Below are 22,355 nucleotides of genomic sequence, written 5' to 3'. Positions count from 1 at the left end.
TGTGACATAATCCTCCTTAAATTCAACAGCAGTGGTGCCATAAGCCAGAAATTTAGCACTCACTGTGTTGTATTTTACTGTCAGCTTCTCTATTTCCTGGGGCACCAGCTTAAGTAGACCAGGTCCAAGTAACTATTTCTACAATGGACATATACATGGGAGTTGAAATTGAAGGCCATTGCTGATTATCCTTCATTTATTATAACATTGCTGGCATTTTCATGTATTCCATACTTATACTTATTCTCTGATAAGGATTTTCTAGCCACATACCTTCAAACCTGACAAAATTGCTAAATGGCGGATGTTGACACTGTAAACTAAGATGCTGGATATGATATCTGTTAAACATTAACATTTGAGGTAACATTATGATGTTGTACAGTCATGTAAATAAATAAACATATAAAGTTTTCACATGACTCTATGCTGCAATGAGAAAAATTATGGACACTGTGAGAATTAGAATGGACCATTCAGGTGTGTGTTGATACGACGCCAATGAAAAGATATCAGCAGTGAACCGATTGTTGCTGCTTATCTGAGAAGGATTATAAGACCAAACAATCTGAAATACATCATTCTACTGTAGATTATACACAAGTGGAAAACAAAAAAAACATTAGAAATCTTCACCGGAGTGGACACCCCAGCAAATTAACCCAAAGGTCAAACCACAAAATGCTCTGAGAAATTGAAAAAAACCCCAACTGTCAAATTTCAGACTTTACAGGCCTCAGTTATCATGTTAAACATTAAAGTTCATGCCAGTACAACTAGAAAAATATTGAACATGGAACATGTATCGCTTGTTCGGTAGGGTTGACAGGCACAATTACCTCATCCAGTTGTCCCACACAGTGATGCAGGGGTGCCGATCTGGGCTTGTTTTTCAGCTACAGGTCCTGTGCACCTTGTATTTAATCTGTTGACCCTGAGCTCCCATTATTCTAGAGCCAAATGTGAGGCCATCAGCCTGACAGCTAAAAATTTACCAAAATTCAGTTATGCAACAGTACAATCATCCTAAACCAGCAAAATCTACAACACAATGGCTGAAAAAGAAAAGAATCAAGGTGTTGGAATAGGACAGTCAAAATCCTGACCTCAACCCAAATAAATGCTATGGTGGGACCTTAATGGAGCTGTGCATTAAAAAATGCCTGAAAGAATAGTGGGCCAAATTTCCAGAAGAAAAGAGACTGTTAACGTCTTCCAGAAAATGAATACTACAATTAAAGGTGACTCTACAAGCTACTGAATAATGAGGTGTCTAAGTAGAAGCCTCCACCCAAATTAGAAGAAACACATTGTAGTGATGGAGGACAATCACGGGACAATGGCGTATCTCCTTGAGTATGCGTGATGCTGTTGTTACTAAATATTTTTAGGTTATAAACTGCGTGATGGATGCGTGTGTCAGAGTGTGCTGACTGGACACAGCTTCCTATGTCTTGATTAATTGATGGCAGATTCAGCAGTACAAGCTCCCTTTGGTGCATAGTGTTCTCTCTGCCTGTCTGTCTCGCCATGTCTGCAAAGTGTGTCAATATGGAAAAAAAGCCTGGACATTATAGGTACTTACAAGGGCATTAAAAAAATCTTATTTTAGAACTGGAGGTTCACTAGGCCCGTAGCATCTGAAACAAGGTTAAGTTCAGGTGATAAATATAATCTTTGTCCTTTATGTGGGTCATCTCCTAGGGTGTGTACAGGAGAAAGACTTGCATAAGGACAGACTGGAACAATTAAGAGTTTCTAACCCTAGAAATATACAAATGCCTACAGACACAGGAGTCCACATAGTAAAACAGCTTGACACCAAGGCATAGACAGACAAACAGCCCCAGGAGGCAGTTAAAGTGTGGCACAGAGCATTACAAACCAACGAGGAGAAAGGGCAAATATGGTCGTGGGCTGATAGGCAACAGGGAACAGGTGAAGATGTGGATTTCAGGTGGAGACAAAACAAACTATAATCCTAAAAGGACTGAGAACTGACCTGATCCAGCTGCTGTGAGACCTCTATATGCTTTCTGGATGAAAATGTGGATACTTTTTGGCTCCAGACATATTGTTCGCACAGGCTGTGGCTCGGGAGAGATAGAGCGGGTTGTCCAGCATACATTGGCGGATTGATCTGAACTCATCTGGTCCACAGGTTAAAGAGGGGGAAGATATCGAATCCTCAGTTGACACAGCCATTACTGCGTGGGTGTGCATGATAAAAGCACCATGCACACTGTATCTAACAAAGCACTGCACAAGTACAAGTGAGTGTGACTTATGAATGGTCAATAAACCTAAAACATACAAGTTCAGACTGTGAACTAAAGTCATGGTACCGGCCTCCCTACTCAATTCCTAGCATTGGTATACACTTTCTGTACTGACCACAGCAGTTCATTTTGTTCATGACTGATAGGTTCAGTAAAACTATGTAAATTCAACAATGTGGTTTACAGCAAAGAAAGATGAAAATCTAATAGTGACGTGAGTAGAGAGCTGTAACATAACATTATATGCTGCATCTCTTTTCTCCTGCCAAGAAAATATTTTTAAGAGGATATTGAGACAGCTTACATTACTACAGTTCATCCCTGGTCTGACAGCCGAAAATCAAATATAAATATTTCAAAATATCTTAAGGGCTTAGTTTTACCTGCCAGAAAGCTAAATTCTTGCTTCTCAAAACATTTATTCTCAAAAGTTTTTAGAGCAAATGAAATATCATGTAAAAGGAGCAATTCGCCTCTGCACTTGGGTCCTACGGAACGTTTTAACCTGTTTTAGATTACCATTTTGGTCCAGCCTCACCACTCTGACCAACCTTGTGCCCAGCTGCCTGAAGCGGTTTTCAGCAAATAAGCTCTAATAACCCCAACAAACCACAGACAGAAAGATGCTGTTAACCAGCTGGGATTACGATGAAGCATTCAGGAGCGAAACAGTTACACATCTACCTCAGAAGTAGCAAGACGACAGATGGAGTTAACAGAGCTAACTAGACTGAACACCGGAGTTACACCTGCCAGCTAGCCACTGACACTAACAAATACATATTTAGCTTTATAACCCTTGACATCTTGTTTTGTTTTTGTTTTTTGGAGTGCATTGCAAAGAAACAGATACTAAAATTTATCTCATCAAAACTGGAACATAGACTTCTTGAAGGCCCTGCATGGTTGTGAGTTGGAGTTCCTACATAGAGCCTACACAGAGCGTTGTCTGCATGTTGCAGCTATGGAGTGAGACCAGGAGGCAGTGTCAGAAATATGTGGAGGATCTGGCCATATTTGTGTTTGTGCTTTTTGAGCAAGCTTAAAATGACTATTCTAGGAAGTGCAGTTTTTGGTATTTCTATCTTAGAAATACCAAAAACAGGTATTTCTAACCTGTCTAAGGTTGACATATTTTACAACATGTTTTACTTGTTACTTTACCTGTTGTCCTGTATCTTTAAATCCATAGTACTACATAAACTGGCGTGGACAGTGCACAGTGAAAAGTTCCAGTTTTAAATTGTATGTTATGTTGTTGCTACCTCCAGGAGCTCCAGCTTCCTCCCACAGTCCAAAGACATGCAGCTGGGTTAACTGTTAACCCTAAACTGATTATGGATGAGAAGCAGATAAAATGTTTAAAGTGTATAGGGTCACAAATCAGAATAAGGCACCGTATGATCACGTGTGAAATGTGGCTTAAAACCTTTTTAATAGTTAGTAAGATCACAAAAGTGTTATATAAATGCTAGTCTGTAGTACTGTAACACAGTGTATAAGGGAAATAATATGAGGACTCCTTCAGCATCATCATGACAGTAAACAACTGATACGAAAGATCTGGCTTAACTCACTAAAAACAAAACTTTCAACAAACAGTCTGATTTGCAGACAATGACGGAAGACGTCATAATAACGGCAGTCTTCACAATAACACCCGTTAAGTATCTCGTTATAGCTTTTGTTATTCATTTATCATCATTATTATTATTATTATTATTATTATTATTATTATTATTATTATGAACTTTGTATAATGTGAATTCATAAATACTAACAAACAAATCTGGAGCATGTTTCTTTTGTGTTAAAAACTGGTCATTTCAATTGAGGTCAGTTTGTATTTATCTATGTATGACTTATTTATGTTAACCATTTCCTGTGCCGTATTATTTACATTATGATTACGTTCTCTATAAAGAGACAATAAAAATACGAATTTTGAATTGTGAATAATAACGAATCAAGAGCTAATCAGTTCAGAGGTGTGAGAATATCTGAGGTAAAGAACCAAAGCTGTTATAGCCTACTTCTTGCATGTTGTACTGGGTAATTAAGGCGCTCTTGTTACTTACTGTTACTGATAGTTTTTAACGTTGTTATAATGAAAAATAAATGGAGTTTGGAAACTAGATAGAAGCTCCAGTTAGCCCGGATTAGATTCATGAGCATCCCTCCTGCCCCCTCCCCTTCCCTCTGCATGTTCTTCCCTCGTCCTGCAGGAATAGTCTCTCTTCCTCCACCGCTGCAGCCCGGCATGTCCGCAAACTGAGAGCGTGAGCGGTGAGACACGGAGAAAGACACAAGCCAGCCTTTAAGACACACGGCTTGTATTTTGCGCCTTCCCTTTGAAGGAGAGAAGATTTTAACACCGCGACGAAGCTTTTAGAAGGGACTTGGACGAGGATCAAAAACAAGGTAAAGGATGTCCCGAGCAACCACTGGGATGTTGACGTGTGGCTTCGCTGTACGGGACAGGGTGCGTGATAGGTCCGGGCACTTGGTACAAGATGCCGATGCTTCCGTCCACTGAAGGACAACAACAAAAAATAACAAAGAAACAAAAAAAAACTGGCATGTGTGTAAGTTGTGCCCCCTGAAAAGAGTAGGGGATGCATCGCTCTAAGCTTGTAGAGTAGATAGTACATTCTGTGCATGAACTGTGGCGAAATGCTGCAGATAATAATACAGTGTTAACTGCAAGGGTTCATACGAGGAGAAAGAAAAAGCTGCAGCTAAGGAGACTGATGAAGAGGAAGGAATCCAGGAAATGATATGAGCATCTGAGCATAAAATGACGAAAGAGCGATGCCGCAACCGTGCAGCAAGTTCTCAAGTGGATTTTTTTTTTTATTCTGCTATAGTGTGTATTGCAGTGTCAGTGGGATGGTGCGAATGCTGCAGAACTTTACATGGTTATGTCCTAAAAGGGGATTTAACACAGGCTTTGAATCCTGTAGAAATGTCTTTGGGACATTATAATCTTTTGAAATGACTACAAATTATCTTGACGTTTGCACGATCCAGTTATGAGCCCCTCGGCAGCAGCGTAGAGAATCATCGCCTTTGTCTTTATAAAGTTATAAATGAACTGTTGATTTGTTCTGAATACCTACAAATCCAATGTAAATGATTATTATAGGAATAAGACATGCAGTAAAACGCCACAGTTACCAATATACTCACAAATAAGAATCAGACGTACTATAAGAAATCTGCAGAATGCATATTAAAAGCAGCATGGTCAAGCTTTCTAAGACCCATGCACTGACACAAATTGTGCCTAGGTTTGCTCATCTTTGACCCTGTGTTTGTTTCCCTCTGCTTCTGGGAGTTATTTCCATGAAGACAAATCGCAGGCAGCCCAGCAGTGTCAGCATAAATTTGCACAAGACAGAGCGCAGTTGTAAATTGAGGGCACAGGTGCCTCAACCAAACTCAGGACACAGTGTTATCCTGAAGGGTAAAGATGTTTTAACCGCTCGAAGTTTAACTATTCCCTATTTTATTCACATTTTGAGATGGTTTATGTACATGTATAGCGCAGCTAATGGAAATAAAATTCCAGAGAGCTACTAAATATGAAGATATTCTCTTTAGAGTGACTCCTTTACCAAACAAGGATCTCCGTCTGAACATCGTGTTGTGTCCGCATTGTGCCTCGTCATTTCTACCCCCACCCCAAACCCATCCCATCAAACTTGTGTAAGAATCACTGGAGTGAAACAGTGGTGTTCCTACAGTCACAGCTTGTGTATTCTGTCTCCCTGGCTGCAGGTCTGTCCCTGTAACGCGACCACTGAAGGAGGAGAACACAGAACTGCTTCGTCATGAATTTTGTAATGAAAGCTGCGCTGGGAGGTGAGTAGACTGCCTGGCGTGAGGTTGATTTAACAGCACTGCAGCGTAAAGGATTTAACGGGATGCTTGGCGGCAGTAGCAGCAGTATACTGGTACTGGCCTCATAGTTATGGAGACACTGGACTGCATCCAACATCAAACTACTCTCTATAGCATCATATTTCCTCTTTGTTTTATGCCAGCTATTTTTTAAACCTCCAATGCTGCAACATAACTTGTTTCAATAACTGCATCCTGTTGGCCAGTGCTTCATTATTGTCAAGAACTGCTGAGTGTTTTAACCTTGTTTTTATGGCCAGCGTATCAGTCTGGAACCAGGATAAGGACCGCTGCAGATGAAATAGGACGGCAGCAGCAGCAGTGATAGATCTAGTCATATACTAATAATACGTCTGTCAAGTGAAAAAGCCGCGTATCTTCAAAATGTCACCTTCTGAGGACGGAGGCAGCCTTACTGTAGGTTGATTTTAATGCATTAGGTTTTCACATGATTTTAATACCCAAGCAGACTCGGCTTTTCAAGTCCAACCAGTGGCACCTTTTGAGGCGAGGCGAGAGAGATAGAGAAGGGCGGTTTTGCCAAGAATTATAGCTGACTTTTGTCCTTTAAAGCCTTCAGGTATTATCCCTTAGAATATTATCTCAGCTATTATTTGCCCCCTAATTAATCCTCATTATAGCGCTGTAATTCATCCTTCTCGTCAGCTATAGCTTCAAGGTGAAGGGCAGGAAAGTTGTACCAGTAGCTACAATGCAGCGGTTTCACTCATACCTGGTCAGTCGTGCATGATGTTGAGCTGTTGTCCAGGTTACAGAGATGTTAGGCAGTTACAGCTGGAGTTAAAGCATAGCCCCAACTCCTCATTGGGATGCAAAGGATGCAAGCGCTGCCTTGTTCTGCATAGCTCCTGTGCCGTGCAGCTGTGCTGTGAATTCTTAAATCAACTGCACTGCACTGGATGTAGTTTTGCTCTGCATAGGTTGGGCTGCACTCCCCCTGCAGACATTGGGAATAGATTTGACAGTGTGGGTGTTTATCTGTGTACTCTGCCAGTGCAGGGGCAGGGTAGTGTGTTATATAGATGTGTGCACCTTAAAAAAGATAAATTACAGTGAATGCAAAGGCCTGTTTGCGTGAACAGATCCTTGTTGTATATGTGAGAGAAAGGTGAGAGAGTGAGGATGCAGGATGAACAAAGTTTGACGATTATCAGGACGGGTGTCATGTTTAATATTTAATAATTATTCCGTCTGGGATACATTGCTGTTAATGCCTTTGCATGTTACACAAACTGCAGTTCCAGTCTGGACACAGTGACCTCTTTCCACGAAAATGTCCACAAAGTATTGACAGTGCAAAACATCATTAAAGCTCCCTAAGGGGGGGTGAAAGGTTAATGAAGGAGGCAAGCCAGTTAGCCAGTTAATCAATGAGCTCAGCTATCAATCTGATGCTCAGAGCCTGAAAATCAGTCAATCAATATTTGTGAAATATTATTTAATTAATTAAGTTGGATCATTGAGTCTGAGCTATTCAGTGTTTGTGGTTTCATTCCAACCAGTGACCTTTGTTATGTGTCAAACCCCTCTCTCCCTTCTCACATTTCCCTGAGGCTTCAGTGGCAGCTATGAAATAAAAAAAAGAAAAGAAACAGAATAACATGTTTTATTAATTAGCAATTTCTTACAATGTTGGTCAGCTGGGTGTCTAATTGAGACTGAAATATGACCATTACTACTGGGTGGATTTCTATGACATGATCTCCAGAGTGTGCGTTAGGTTACTTTTTTTTCAGCATCTCGTGATGTTTCATCAAGCACCGACATTAGTTCTAAAATTAATCTGTGCAGCACTGTGCTTAATGAGATATTAGGGAAAATATCAATCAAAATGCTGACCGTGCCATAAATATCACTGTTCCTGATTTCAATTTTGTCATCCTTTTCAACATTGTCAACTGGTGCAGCAGCACACTGCTCCCAGCCCCCCCTGCTATGTGTGGAGCTGTCAAACAATGACTTTCAGGCTTAAACATATCCTATTAAATGGTCAGGATGCACAACCTGTAATGTGAAATGGTGTCAATGTAAAACTACCAACACATGTTTAGGCTAGCCTGCCTAGCATGGGATGTGGCATAGCTTGTTAGGCTAGAAATATCCTGGATGTCAAAATGGAGACTTCGACAAAAGCCTGGTCTTCATAGCACCAGACTAGAGGGAACATCTTGTGGTGCTGTTGAGGAAATACGCTTACAAGTAACTCATTCACCATGTTGGAAGTTAAAAGTGCTTTGAGTAGAACAGTGTTATATAAGAGCCAGTCCATTTACCATTCATCAGCTGTTTAGGGGCACCATTAGAGATAGGGTTATGGGCTTTGGAAGGGTCTCAGAATGGATCTAGCTGAGGTATCTTGGGCATCTGATTAGAACGCCTCAACAATGCTGACTCGGAGAGGTTGTGTAGTCATGGGCAACCTTAAGGAGACCCAGGGAACTCTGGCTTGGGAAAGCTTTGGTGTCCCCTCAGAAGAGCTGGAAAAGGTGGCTAGGGAGAAAACGTTCTGAGCACTTCTGCTGAGACCTTGGAAAATGGATTAGTGGTAGAAAATGGATGAAGATTTTCATTCTGTTTATATACACAGGGGTGTTTATAGTGTAAAAATAGCAGGGACCCAAACGTGCTACTGGGGCCTTAAGATCAATTATCTCTTAAATTTATGTGGAGCACAAATTTTACCGTGTTCTTGTTAGTGTTGACCCCTACTATCCACACTAGCATGTATACTCACACTGAAAAACACCTGATAGAAACATTTATATGACCTCCATTTATTTATGACTGTTTTTTTTCTCCTTAAGTCAATATTCAGACAACCTCAACAAAACAATTTAAACAATCTGCAGAAAGGTAGCTTGCTGAGAAATAGAAAACAGAATAAATCAAGCAGTATTTCTTCATTTGAAAATATAAGAGGTGCAGCTAGTTTCTACAGCATTCGTTTCCATCCAGTGATGATTTTTTTTTTTTTTTTTTTACCTGTTTTTGGATTTGCTATCCTGTCACTGAGTGTTTTGCTGAGTATGTTTGGCGATGTGCGGATGAGAGTCTGTGTGACAGAGGATGCTGCCAGTGCATTAAGTAATCCTCCAAGGCTTCTTTAGTTACAGATACTTGAAAGAAAACAGAGCGATGTTTAACTGTGATGATTCAGCAGGACTAAGATCCAAAGCTTGAAGAGTGCTGGGTAGTTTGCTGCATTTGCCACAATCGACACCGCTGGTCACGCGAAGCCCAGACATATTATTTTTCCTCACACAACAACTACAAAAAAAAAAGAAATCCTACCAATGTATTTTTATACTGTTGCTGTGTGCAAGCTGCAGAAAGCTACTAGATGGGATACAAACACTGTAATTGAAAAAATTGTAGGCACCTGCTTGGTGATGCAGACATTTTAAAATACAATAATTCTCCTTTGTTTTTTTATAAATTTCCGTCTTACTAAGAAGCAAAAGAAATACAAAGAAAAGAACAAGATGTAATGAGATGAAACAAGACTCCATATTTTAATCCAACTTAGGAACTTCTCAGAGTAAAATGGCATGCACGGATGGGCACGTACAGATGAGTGGTGCTTAGAACCACTTGAACAGGTATGTTTAGGCTTGTTTATATCATTTAAAAATTCCAGATTATCTCTCAGTGATTAATTTGTTTTATTTTGTTCTTCATAGAAAGAAACTGGTGCAGGAGAGTCTTCAAGAACATTTCAACAACAAGTTGAAGAACAAGCGCAGTAATCTGCACATATCTTGTCTTTAATAAGTCATTATAAATCCTATCCATGGGCACGTAAAGAGAGGCCGAGAATGCTTTTTGCTGATTCAGCTATTTTCATGAAAATATAAACTACACTTATAGAGAATTATACAGTACCTCGAGCTTCTTGGACTACAGTTTAAAAGCCCACAGCATCCTAAAAATCTCCATTATGGAAACAAAAAATTATGCATTTAGATTAGATTTTATTATTATTCATCAGTGAAGATCTGTTGCTAGTTCTGAGCTATGGTACAGAGTAATGCAACTTTTGCTTTCAATCTTAAAATACCGGATCCACTTTTGTCTCCTTGTTAAGTGATTGCTTCGACCTCTGAGTGCTTGGATGCTGACTTGGCACCTCCTGACTCCTAACTAAAAGTTCAAGTTAGTTTGACAGAATGGGAAGCTGTTAAATGCCCTAGTCATTTAGTCCCAAGGTCTGGAGCTCAATCAAACTCTGAAGGCCTCAGGCAACAGCAGTGACACCACGACTGCTGCATCTGCAGAAAAGTCAGAAGTCCAATCGTCTAGTCAATAGTCACATTTAATTACTCATTTAATGCACGTTAACGCAAGTTTTATATTTTTTCCATTTGTTCAGCTATGGGAAGGTTAGATGTGCCAAGAAGATTGTCTTTACACAGAATTTTGCAATTCGTGTACACTAGAGTTTATATGTTTGTCTGTTGGTGGCACCAAGTGTGCAAAACACAGTCATGAAACTTTACAGGTGTGACGTTCAAAAACACCTGAAGGCCAGCTTTGAAGATCTGTTTTGGGGGACTTTGCAGTAGGACAGTAGACAACTAATTGAATGGGCACAGTGGAATTTATCAATATGACACCCAAAGACTAAAAGGCAGGAATTGGAAATTAAATAGAGCACATGCTTAATATTGAGTATTATGTTTTATTTGTCAGATGTTGTGAATGATACGGAGACTTGCATGTGAAACCGATGAACAGAAAAGCTGACCTTTGTTTGGGTGAAGATCAAAGTCCATGAATGGCAAAAATCCATGAACAGGTGGTAAAACATAATGTAAGACTGACTAGAAACACAAGGGAGGTTAAACAGATGCTCCCACAAAGGAGAAAAGAACAGACTGGGCCTATATACTCCTATATATATATATAAAAAAAAAAGCGCAAGGAACATATGATTTTTCAAATAACACGGGAAGCAACCAAACAGGAAATCGCCAATAGTGATGAAAAATTTTACAATAACCCATGGGGAACTCAGGCGGGCGGGAATAAACAAGGTAAAATAAAAAAGATATCAAGAACAAAGAAACTAAACACTGAGGCATGACAATAATATGGAAAAACCAGAAGGCTATAGACTAATGAAAACAATGAAAATCAAACTATAACCAAAAGCTGGAGCTAAGAAATCAGACTCAGTCCCAAACTTGAAATGCTTGGTCAAAGACCCGAGACCATGACATGAATAATGTCTCATAATTAAATACACACAGTTCCTTCATCATTAAATTAAAAGATAAGTATGCCAGCATAGCTGAATCGCTCATTTCTGCTGTTGTCTGGAAACCATTAAGGCTAGATACCATCTTCTGACCCATGAGCACCCAGTAATAATTTCTTCATCACATATCTGATAGTTCCTGCTGCAGTAAAAGACTCCAAGACCACATTTTACCATGATCAAACACGCTTACACACAGACTGCTAACTGTTGGCTAAAAACTGCAAAGAATTTACTGCTTCAGCAAATTAGTGTTCTATATATTGTAAACAAAATGGGAACATGCTACTGTTTTTCCTGGTAAAAATCTGAACACCCCATCGTTTCTCTGCTTTAATAATATTTAGTTATTTACTCTAACACATAAATGTGATCATAAGACATTTTTATTAGTTAAGTCTGACAAAACTGTGGTATTTGAGGTGGAGTGAACAGAAACGACACCTTGAGATTTTGCTTGCTCACCCCATCGCCTCAAAGTAGAGATAATCACATTTAGCAGGCTTCTAATATGATTGGCAAAGGGAGCGAGGCCTTCATTACTTGATTGGTGTGGAGGTCTACAGCTGACACCCACACATAATTTTCCCATTTTCTTCTTGTGTTAACTCCAAGAAATCAAATCATTTCCAAAAGTGACCTTGAGCTTTTGCTGGAGTGCAAGGTGTGCGTGACTGCATGTCTGTTTGGTAGACCCAGATTCAACAACTAAATTATTCAACCATGTAAGGCATGGTAAGTGAAAGAGAGAGACGGGGGAGGGGTTCAGAGAAAGGCAAATTCAGAGAAATTATCACTTTTCTAATTAATATCCTGAAGAGTGCAATGTTACATGCTGCTGCAGCATTTTTTTTTACTAATACCCTTTTTCCTGTGCTGAAATGGCCATGCCACCTTCAGAATGAATCTCAGTTCTTGCACAAACTTGCTTAGAAGACAGCTCACAAGCTCAACTGCTTGTTAACGCAGCTATCTAATCAGCCAATCACATGGCAGGAATTCAGTATGTTTAGGCATGTGGAAATTTTCAAGACGACCTGCAAAAGTTGAAATCGAGAACCAGAATGAAAAGAAGGGTGACAGAAAGGTAATGGAGGTCTGTGTATTTCAGAAACTGCTGATCTGCTGGGATTTTCCAGCACAACCATCTCTATGATTTACAGACAATGATCTGAAAAGGCAAAAAATATCCAGTGAGTGGTAGAGGAGATGTTAGACTGCTTTGAACTGATGGGTGGGCAACAGTAACTCAAATAACCACCTTAAAACGAAGGAATGCAGAAGAACACACATGTTGAACAGCGAACAAGACGACACCGGCTGCCAGTCCTGACAGCTAAAAACAGGAAACTGAGAGTAGAGTTTGCATGGGCTAACCAAAATTAGACTACTGAAAGTTGGTCTGGTCTGATGAGTCTTGACTTTAGCTGCAGCGGTCAGGCTGCTGTTGGTATAATGGCGTGGAGATGTTTTCTTGGGACACTTTTGAGAGAGGAATAAAAGCTGACATTAAAGCTGCTACCAATTAGTAGGCTAAAAAAATATCAAAATCACAGTCAACATGCTCACCACCATCTCCTCCACCGTCTCACAAAGCTGTTGAGACAATGACTTGTAGCCCAAAGGCCAAACTTGCTGGAAATCTTTACAGCACACTTGCGAACTTTCTCACCACACATTGGGCTTAGAGGGGATTTGCCTGAGAACTTTGAGTGGGAAAAGAGAGATAAGTACTGTTTATCTGATTCTGTCAAAAGTTGAAGCTCTGTGAGAGTTAGCTAAGGTTAGTCTTCTTTGCCACTTTCCCTCAAGACTTTGGATTTAACAAAGATTTACTGAAGAACTTTTAGAAGGAAGGGATTAAAGAAATGACACTTCTTATTAAGCAGGAAATGCCCAAACATGGAGGAAAGAAATCATAGCACATTAATTAAAAAAGAGAAGTGATGCAGGAAAATGATTTAAAATGTTGTACTTGGATTATCTTGGAATTGTATTTTCGGTGTGGTCAATAGCAAGATTATCTACAATATCCAATGGCACAGCACAGCAGGGCATGTTTATGTCTGTTATGGATAAAGTGGCTTATATTACTGATTTTAATTGAAAAACATAGCTCACCACAGCTTTGTGATAAGAGCAAGCTAAATAAATTTACTTTGGTTTAAAAGGGCGTAAATGTATCTGTGGCAAATGGCTTACAAAACAACAGCCAGACTCATTGCTCAGTTTTAAAGCTATCATCCTTTATTCTATTTAAACAAATATGATCTGAATGCACAAATAGGATTTTGTGAAACCAGACCAAGTTTATTTTGGTTTGATTTAGTGTTGTTAAAATAAGAGCTGAGGACCCTTTTCACCGTGTTTTCCTAGGGAATTATTTGACAGTGAGGCTCAACTAGTTGTGAGTAATTGCATTACTGACAGGATTCAGCAGTGTTGTTTACACAGCTTCTGTTGGAAATATTCCAGATCTGGGCCATAAGCTGATCTTGAAGTCCATGTTTATCTGGGATTTTCTGACACTGACAGTATCGATTCATGTAAACATTTATTTCCGTCTCCATAGTTTCGCATAGTGCAGTGCCTTTTTCCTGACTAAACCAGTGGTCAAAGAATAGTAGTGTTTCATTTAACAGTAATCGTTGTCTGGGCTGGTAACATTCAAAATTTCTTAACTTAATACAGCAGGTTCTTTACTAATTGGAAGGTCGGCTGATTGATCCCTAGTTCCTCCAATCTATGCGGTGAAGCATCCTTGGGAAAGATACGGAACCCCGAGTTACCACCAGTGCATCCATTTGAGTGTGTGTGTGTGTGTGTGAATGTTAGATAAAAGTACTATATATTCTATACCTGCTGGTCCATTTACCATTTAAATGGTACCTTTTCTCAGCACATATGAAAGCAATACAATGTTTATCATCGTGTGCACATTTTAGTATATGAAATGTGCACTTGCATTCAAAGACATATAAAAAGAAATTGCATAACCATGCAAAACCTCGTTTGACCATATATGTTGACACCTAAGGACTTTAGCTGTAGCCTCCCTCTCTTTCACTGTGTGATACAGATGCAGACTTGAAAGGAGCAAGCATAGCATGCTCTGCCAGATGTTGCTGTGTTGGCTTCTATGTGCTACTCATCCAGTGCTGATGCAGCTAATACCTCACTTTACCTTGTATTTCTTTCCTTCCCTCTGAATTTATTCTCTTTAATAAAATTTATTCTGTATAGGATTTCTCTGTCCTTTTCAGTTTAATATAAGTGGCTCATTAATGCTGTTGATACATTGATTAATATCTTGGTTGAGAATAAACTCACTGCTGGTTGGGTGTGGATAAGCAGGGAACACAGATATGGAGTGAAACGAACTTGCATGAACATAATTTGTATAGATGGAAAAAGAAAAACGAGTTTCCTGATGCAGTAAACTAATAGGTGACGTAAACGTCACTGAAATTCAGTTTGGATTCTTGTTATTCTAATTGAATGATAGAACTGAAGGAATTTGGAGTATGAACTTTTTCAGCCTCTGCAGTGGGAAAAAGTCTGAGAACCACTGAGCTTGTTAATAATTGTAGCTTTGCTGCTCTACACTTCCCATACAACACCTGTTCAAACTGTCTTGAGATTACAGTCTTCTTTCCTAGCCCCTGGCTAGAGCTATTACTAGTTCTCCAGTTGTCAATCCCTTACTTTTGCAAGCCTAGCAAAGTATAAGTGTGTGAAACCAGCCGTAGGAGGTGTAGCTCCAGGGTTAGAAAACTTTTCCTCCCCTGTTATAGATTTTATTTTTATGTTTTTTAACATTTAGAACATTAATGTGTTCCACTTCATACACAAGTTGGATCTTATTCCGTTGAGTGTACTTTTTTACATAAGCACTGGCACAGTGTGTGTGCAACCTGAGCTGTTTTAAGTCTTCTTCCTTTGTAATAAAGTTTCTGTGAGTCTGTGGAGCCCCAGAGCCTTAGAAATAGCCTTGTAACATTCCTAAGACTGATGTCTTTCAATCGCTCTCGTCCTCATTGTGTCTGGAGAGCTTTTTAGATTTTGATATTGTGTTCTTCTAGGGGATCTTTCAGCATACTTAACGTCCCTCTGAATTCAAGTGGTGATTTGACTGAGTCTGGGTGAAGCTTCGACCACAGACAGAATGTAAACCGTGTGTGTAGCCACGGTTCTTTAGCTGAGGTCCTGTTTTGAAGCCTTATTGTGAGCATTTTTACCATCGCCATCCTGGGTATTTAAATCACGAGTGAGGAGTGGATCTGACCAAGAAAATGAGGACACTCAATACACTCAAGTTAGCATCTTGTCAGTTAAAGTAGTTCTGTGCTAAATCGTACCCTATTTCTATTTTAGGACTATAAGTTGTAAATTATATGTTTTATGATGTGTATAATCTGTTGCATTAAATGTGACTTAAAATTAAAAATGTGACTTTTTAAATGTATTTTTATTGAGGTTATAGATAACCTTTTTTGCTTATGTACATACAGGCATCCTTTAAAACTTGTGCTTTGTGACTACTCAGGTTGCTTTGTTTTATGCTAAATTCTGTTTGAATATTTGATGCAGTTTAGTTTGAGATGTGAGCAGAAGAACTGTGTCATTTATGTTTTGGTAATTACTCAACACAAAAATGTGTTTTTCATTTTCTGTCCTTCAGCGTCCTTGCGCTCGCCCATTGCCAACTAATCTTTTCTCGTCCTCTGCCTTAAATGTCTTTTATCTCTCTCTACATTTTGCTACAGTTTGTATTTATTATGCTGATGAATCAGAAAAACTAACAGCACCGGGGGAAGGCTGAAGGAGTAGTCAGTCTCGTGTCTTGGTTGCTTGATTTTTCTCGTCAGACGTCCTTGCCTGCCTCTTATCTTTTCAATCCCACTCTTCGCTCTAACCTCACTCTCTCGTTTACTTCACTGTTTTCTCACACAACTTATTCCTTCATCCAGCACTTTCTCCATATTGCTTCCTCTCCAACTTTCCCTCTCTCTGTGTCACACTGTAACTTCACATGAACTGTTGGATAATCCCACTAACTGGAACACTTCAGCAAATTGGGCTTGATTATTTTTGACAGATTCTCTCCTTCTCATCACACTCTTCCTGCTTCCCTTCTTGTTTTGTCAAAATGTATGGATGTAGACTGCCTTGATATCCCAGATTCCTTATTCTCCAGTTCTTCTTTCCGCCTCCTCGCTACTTATCTCCTCCCGTCTTTGCCAAGATTCCTCAGACCACTGGTTTTTCCCCTAATCTTTTATATCATGATGCTTGGTGACAGTTTCTACTGTTTTCTATTATTCGTGTTTGCAGAAGTCAACATTTTCTGTACTGAAATAAGGAGGTATTATTTTATTAGATGTATAACTCTGACAGGCACAGGAAGCAGATTTGTGTAAAGCATATTCAGAGGCTCATGCCTTAATATACAGAACTGTGTACTCTCTGAAATCTGTCACCATTCTTTCATCCTGTGTCATACTGATTATACTGTTAGTCTCTTGAGTACGTTTTTTTTCCCCTGTTTGTTTCTGATTGTTGCAGAAACAGCATATGCTGTCATCTGGCAAATAAATGTATACATCGAGAGTGTGCTATGCAAAAACCGTTTGATCCATAGCCTATCTGACATCATCTATTTTCTTCAAATTCCACTTTGATACTTGTTAGGACTGCAGCCATTACTGGGGTCACTAACATTTCAACTACTTAGTTAATGCAGAATTCCATTCAGTTCAGTTGTATTTACATAGCACCAACTCAGGTTGCTTTATATTGCAAGGTAAGGACTCAACCATCAGGCATTTACCAAGCAGCAACACTTGGCAACAGTGGGACAAAAGAACTCCTTTTCAACATGAAGATTCCCAGCACAACCAAACTCATTAGGGACAGATTATGGGATGAGGGGGAAGAGAAGAGAAACAAGGAGAGCATAGAGACACGAGGACAAAACACAAACTGTGGGAGAAAAGACTACATTTCATGGCATGCCATTCACTAGCTGAAGGAAATCATTTTCGGTGCATCATGGGTCATCTTCCAGCAGCATAAGGCAGAGTAACTAAGGGATAGGTCAGGGTCACCTGCTCTAGCCCTCACTATGTGCTTCTCTAAAAGAAAAAATAGAAAAATTGTAATCCTGCTTTTGCAAGTAGAGAGCGTGTCTGTTTCCCAAATACAAGCTGGGAGATGGTTCCATAGGAGAGCGCTCAGATAACCGAAGACTCTGCCTCCTGTTTTATTTTTAAACTTCTAGGAACCACAAGCAAACGTGCTGTCTGGCTCTGTTTAAATAATGTGATTCTATGAGGTTTCTATGTTGTTGGATTTTGTAAAACTTTGTATATTAGGAGAAGTTTATTAAATTCAATTCAAGATTTTTAGGGGCAAATTCAATAATCCCAGTTTTGCTTTAATTTAGAAGGGGAAGGTTATAGGTCATCCAGACCTTTGTGTCTTTAAGACATCCATTCACGTGAAGTAACTCATTTTTCTGCCTTTTTAGATCAGTACAGCTGGGTATCATCTGCATAATAGTGAACATGTATCCAGTGTTTTATGATAACATGACTTCAGGGAAGCATGTATAATATAAAATCCATTGCTTTCAGCACAGAGCCCTGTGGAAGACTGGAATTTAGAAGGAAAAGGCAAATTCAAAGGCTTTTAATGATCTTTCATCTCATCTGCAAGGGACTTTCACCTGCAAATGCTTATCTAGCCGTATTAAATAGGATCAAGGCATAAGGTTCCTTTTTGCTGCCTTTTTGGGTATACTTTGCTGTCCATTTCATCAAAATGTGTCTCAGTTTTGTATGAGTCAGATGATTGTTGGGGCCACATCATCTGCACTGGTCTTTCAATTAGACTTTGCCTGGTATGTTTTGGCTTAATTTCCCAAAATCAAGCAAAATGGGCCATACTGTGAGTTCTGAATTAATAACCAAGTGTCACCAGCAGAGGGTGAACATTGTGGTCAATGCAGACATCCATTTCCCTCCATTTCATTGTGACACGACATGTAAGGGCACCATCCAATTGTGAAGACACTACAGTAGAGTACTTGTTTTTATTGGGCGCCCTTGTGGATGCCATGCTAGATTAATAAGAAGAACTGTGGTGTCCATAGCTAATCATGAGTAAAGGTAAGCCCTTGGTTTTGTGGTGTAGCTGGAAGTACCACATTTTAAACCATGCTTGTAACTAACTCAGGCAGCAAAGGAGCCGCGCTAAAAGAATCGTTGAAATCAGCTTGTAAACATATTAGAGGTGCCATTAACAACTCCTCAGACAGTATGTGTTTAAGAAAATTAAATAATGAGTGAAAAAGGCCAACAAAAGACCAAAAATTGAAATGTTATCGCATTTGACGTCAAATAACATTGGATACTGGCAGATAATAATAGCTCTAAGGTGAAATGCTGAAGGTTGCACCTCTGTTTGTGAAATACATCTGTCTCTATTTCATTCAGTCAGTTTACCTGCTTGTCATCTCGTGTCTCGCAAACTAATTTGACAGCTCAATCTTGAAAGCCTGCTGGAGCAGTCGTTGTGTCTAATGTGTTTCTTTTTTGTTTCGTGTCTCTCAGGAGGCCCTCCTGATGTTGGCAAAATGCTTGGTGGGGAGGAAAAGGAAGAGGACCCTGATGCAGCGAAAAAAGAGGAGGAGAGACAGGAGGCACTGAGGCAGCAGGAGGAGGAGAGGAAGGCCAAATATGCCAAGATGGAGGCTGAGAGGGAATCGATGAGGCAAGGCATCAGAGATAAGGTATAATGAAAAAAATGGATTTTGCACTGTGCCTAACTAAGGTGTCATAAAGTAAAATTTACAGTTATCAGCCCAACAAACAGAACTATAGTAAGTCAGTCAGTCTTGTGAGGAAAACAACCACCAAAACAAAGACAATAAAGAAACAATTAATGCAGAATTAAATAATCTCATACAATGAGCACTGCTTAGTGCGCGAGAGCTGCATATGGGAAAATTTTGTGACATTCATGTGAGAAACTTGGATTTTTTGTTTTGTTTTTTGTTTTTCACGTACCTTCTAAAGGCTTCTCATCTTGGTGACTTGACAGCACAACTGTTTATTTATATATATATAAAAAACTTGTTTAAAATAGACTACTGTGACATTGTTGTGCTTGCTTTGTGCTATTTTTAAAGCTCTTGTACCCATGAAATAGATCAGTAGAAGATCAGGAAGGAGCTGTGGAGAAGTAAAAAGCTGTTGTAAAATGAGACGAGACTGGATTGATTTAGAAACAGTAATGGTAGCCAGGATAAAATTGAAGCAACGTATACATATATATTATTAGGCCATTATTTGGACGTTTGTCTTTTTTCCATGATTACACACTGTATTTCTTTTATACAAACTAGTCAGGGCTGTAGAGATGCTGAAACTGCAGTGGCTGCAGTGTAACCACTTCACTGCAGTGTGAAAGGCAGGCAGTCTGTGGGTGGGACAGGTCTGAAGGGAACAGCCCACTGTGATTCAGCGGGTTGAAAAGCAGCACTCCTCCCTTGGCTCGTCACCTCGTCTATACTTCTTAAGTTCTCCCGGAGGAAAACAAAGAGTGAGGAACAGCTCCCAAAGTGCTTGGCACCAAAAGGATACTGTCAGTTTCCTCCACAGCTTCATTCCTTTGTGCCAGATTGTGTGAAAAATGCCCACACTATGTGCATGTCCTCGCTGGAGCATGGCAGAGCTAGCAGTGTCACGTGCATAGCTGCTTTATTTTATGATTACCAAATTACTTGACTGACATTTGTCAACCAGAAATGGCATCTTACAAATGCAGTGTGTAGGCGTCTATAAAAATGTGATTCACAAGAAGCACTCACTCTTTAAAAAGCTGGCTGACAGCGCAATAATACTTATTTTTCCATGATGTTTTGATTGCAACATTTTTTTTTAAATGGATGCTTTTTTTCCTTTGTGTGCTTTTGTCAAATACAAATTTGCAACGTATTTGTTTGAACTCTTATCAGCATATAAACAAAAAGCAATAACCCACAAATCAGTCATACTTCAAACTTGTGTTTCTGTTTCAACTCTAGTATGGCTTGAAAAAGCGTGAAGAGGCCGAGGCTGAGGCAGCAGCCGCCCAAGAGGAGCCTGCAGCGGGCAGCTTGACTAGACCTAAGAAGGCTGTGCCAGCTGGCTGTGGTGATGAGGAGGAGGAAGAAAGCATCATGGACACAGTGATGAAATACCTGCCAGGCCCACTGCAAGACATGCTCAAGAAGTAAGCTAGGTAGCTAGCTAACATTATCTAGCTTAGTTCACAGGCTACAGTTACTTTCATTTGGTTTTTCTCCTTTTTCAAACACATCTAAACAAATAACATGAAGTTAAATTTTGGCAAGGTGTTATGTTGTTTGGCAAGTCAAGGTTTTGTGATGAAGTAATGCACCAACAGTGTGAACTGCAGCCATTGGACTAAGCTAGGCTGGCTTATCGGCCATGTGAACGTTAGCTATGTTACAAAGCTAACAGCAAGCAGAGGGCAAAGACAACTGTTAGACGGTTTATCCTTCTAGTCTGAGAAGTTTTAAACTCCCATTTCTGTCTCCTGCAAGGGATGCAAAAGCTTTCTTGCACCACTGGAAAATAATACCCTTGTACACCTAATTCATTCAGTTTGTACATAAATAAGTCAGTGCATAACAACCCTCCATGTGGGCAAAAAAACAATCAAAAATATTATATATTAAAAAAATATTATTCTGTATGTCTGTCTTTAAAAGAAAAAAAGTAATAACTTGATAAGCCATATTTTAAAAAGGAACTTTAAAGACTACTCTTGTGTGCTCCTAAAACTCGTTTTATGTTCAGCCTTGTCTAAAATTAATGTGAAACCTTTTGCACACAATGTTAAAATCTCTGTAAAACCTGTTGTCTACCTTCCTCACACACTCCCACAATGCCCTTCATGTAGTATAGTGTTTAAAATGTTTCTATTCCCACATTCTGTGTCTCTTCACGTCCTGCATGCCATTTGTCTGTAAGAGTTAGTCGTGTGAATATGTGCTCCCATCATCTCGGTCTCCTTTTACCCTCTTTGTTATCATGCAAAAAATAATATGGCAATAACACCTGAGTTTGACTGTGTTTTCATGTCTATATAACCGTTAATATTATTAGTAATTAAAAAAAATTATATATATATAAATATGTATGCTTTCAGGAAGTTTAATTTACATGTTTGCAGGGTTTTCCTTTTTTTATTTTATTGTTTTGATGAAAAATGACTGCTTGGCTGTTCATATAATAGCCAAAAACCTTAAGCTTTCAGCCATAAAACCAGAATTTACAGCATATATACTATTACCATCAGGATCAATTAAAAGGGAAAGAATAATAACAAAACGGTGTGAATAAAAAATGTGTTTTTGAATAAGCAGCGTTGAGTTGAGAGTGAATTATAAGACTAGGTTTCGCATTATACAATGATTTGTGAGAAAAAGAACGCCTTCCCTCGATACGCACAGACACACAGTGAATACTGCAGTTTGCCTTCTAATTTAGCTACACAGAAAAAAACAGGTGTGTTTTCAAAGAAGATTTAAAGTGATGCTTGATTCAGTTTCTTATTGTTGGCTTAGATGTGATGATGGTCCAATGAGGGCAATGCAGGATGCCATGAGCAATAAAGGTTTATCATGTATGTTTCTGCCTGAGATTCAATAAAAACTTTGTTCACACATAAAAGCGTGTCGCTGTCTTATTTGTGATATTCCATATTTAAATCATGATGGTAAGTTGCACTTTACAGTCTCAGTATACATGCAGTATTTGTTAGATTGAAACAATTAAGATGTTCTGAACAGTACAATAATAGAATATAAATGTGTTTGTGTTTGC

The 22,355-nt window shown here is 39.3% G+C and overlaps 1 protein-coding gene across 1 annotated transcript; it reads left to right on the top strand.

The window, feature by feature from the left end:
* The first annotated feature begins 4,495 nt into the window (after positions 1–4,495).
* cplx2l (complexin 2, like) lies at positions 4,496–22,202 on the top strand. The gene is made up of 4 exons (XM_031730952.2): positions 4,496–4,700; positions 6,060–6,143; positions 19,074–19,252; positions 20,549–22,202. Exons 2-4 carry the CDS (start codon positions 6,113–6,115, stop codon positions 20,738–20,740), a joined length of 402 nt encoding a protein of 133 aa, XP_031586812.1. The 5' UTR covers positions 4,496–4,700; positions 6,060–6,112; the 3' UTR covers positions 20,741–22,202.
* Positions 22,203–22,355: the final 153 nt, after the last annotated feature.

Source organism: Oreochromis aureus, linkage group 6, assembly GCF_013358895.1.
Source record: "Oreochromis aureus strain Israel breed Guangdong linkage group 6, ZZ_aureus, whole genome shotgun sequence".
NCBI classification, from domain to species: domain Eukaryota; kingdom Metazoa; phylum Chordata; class Actinopteri; order Cichliformes; family Cichlidae; genus Oreochromis; species Oreochromis aureus.
The sequence above is the reverse complement of the archived record's forward strand: the minus strand, read 5'-3'. Positions and strand labels throughout refer to the sequence as shown.

Coding starts and splice junctions, on each gene's coding strand:
- cplx2l (XM_031730952.2), top strand. CDS start 6,113: ATGAATTTTGTAATGAAAGCTGCGCTGGGAG. Junction 6,144..19,073: donor AATGAAAGCTGCGCTGGGAG/GTGAGTAGACTG, acceptor CGTGTCTCTCAG/GAGGCCCTCCTGATGTTGGC. Junction 19,253..20,548: donor GGCAAGGCATCAGAGATAAG/GTATAATGAAAA, acceptor TTTCAACTCTAG/TATGGCTTGAAAAAGCGTGA.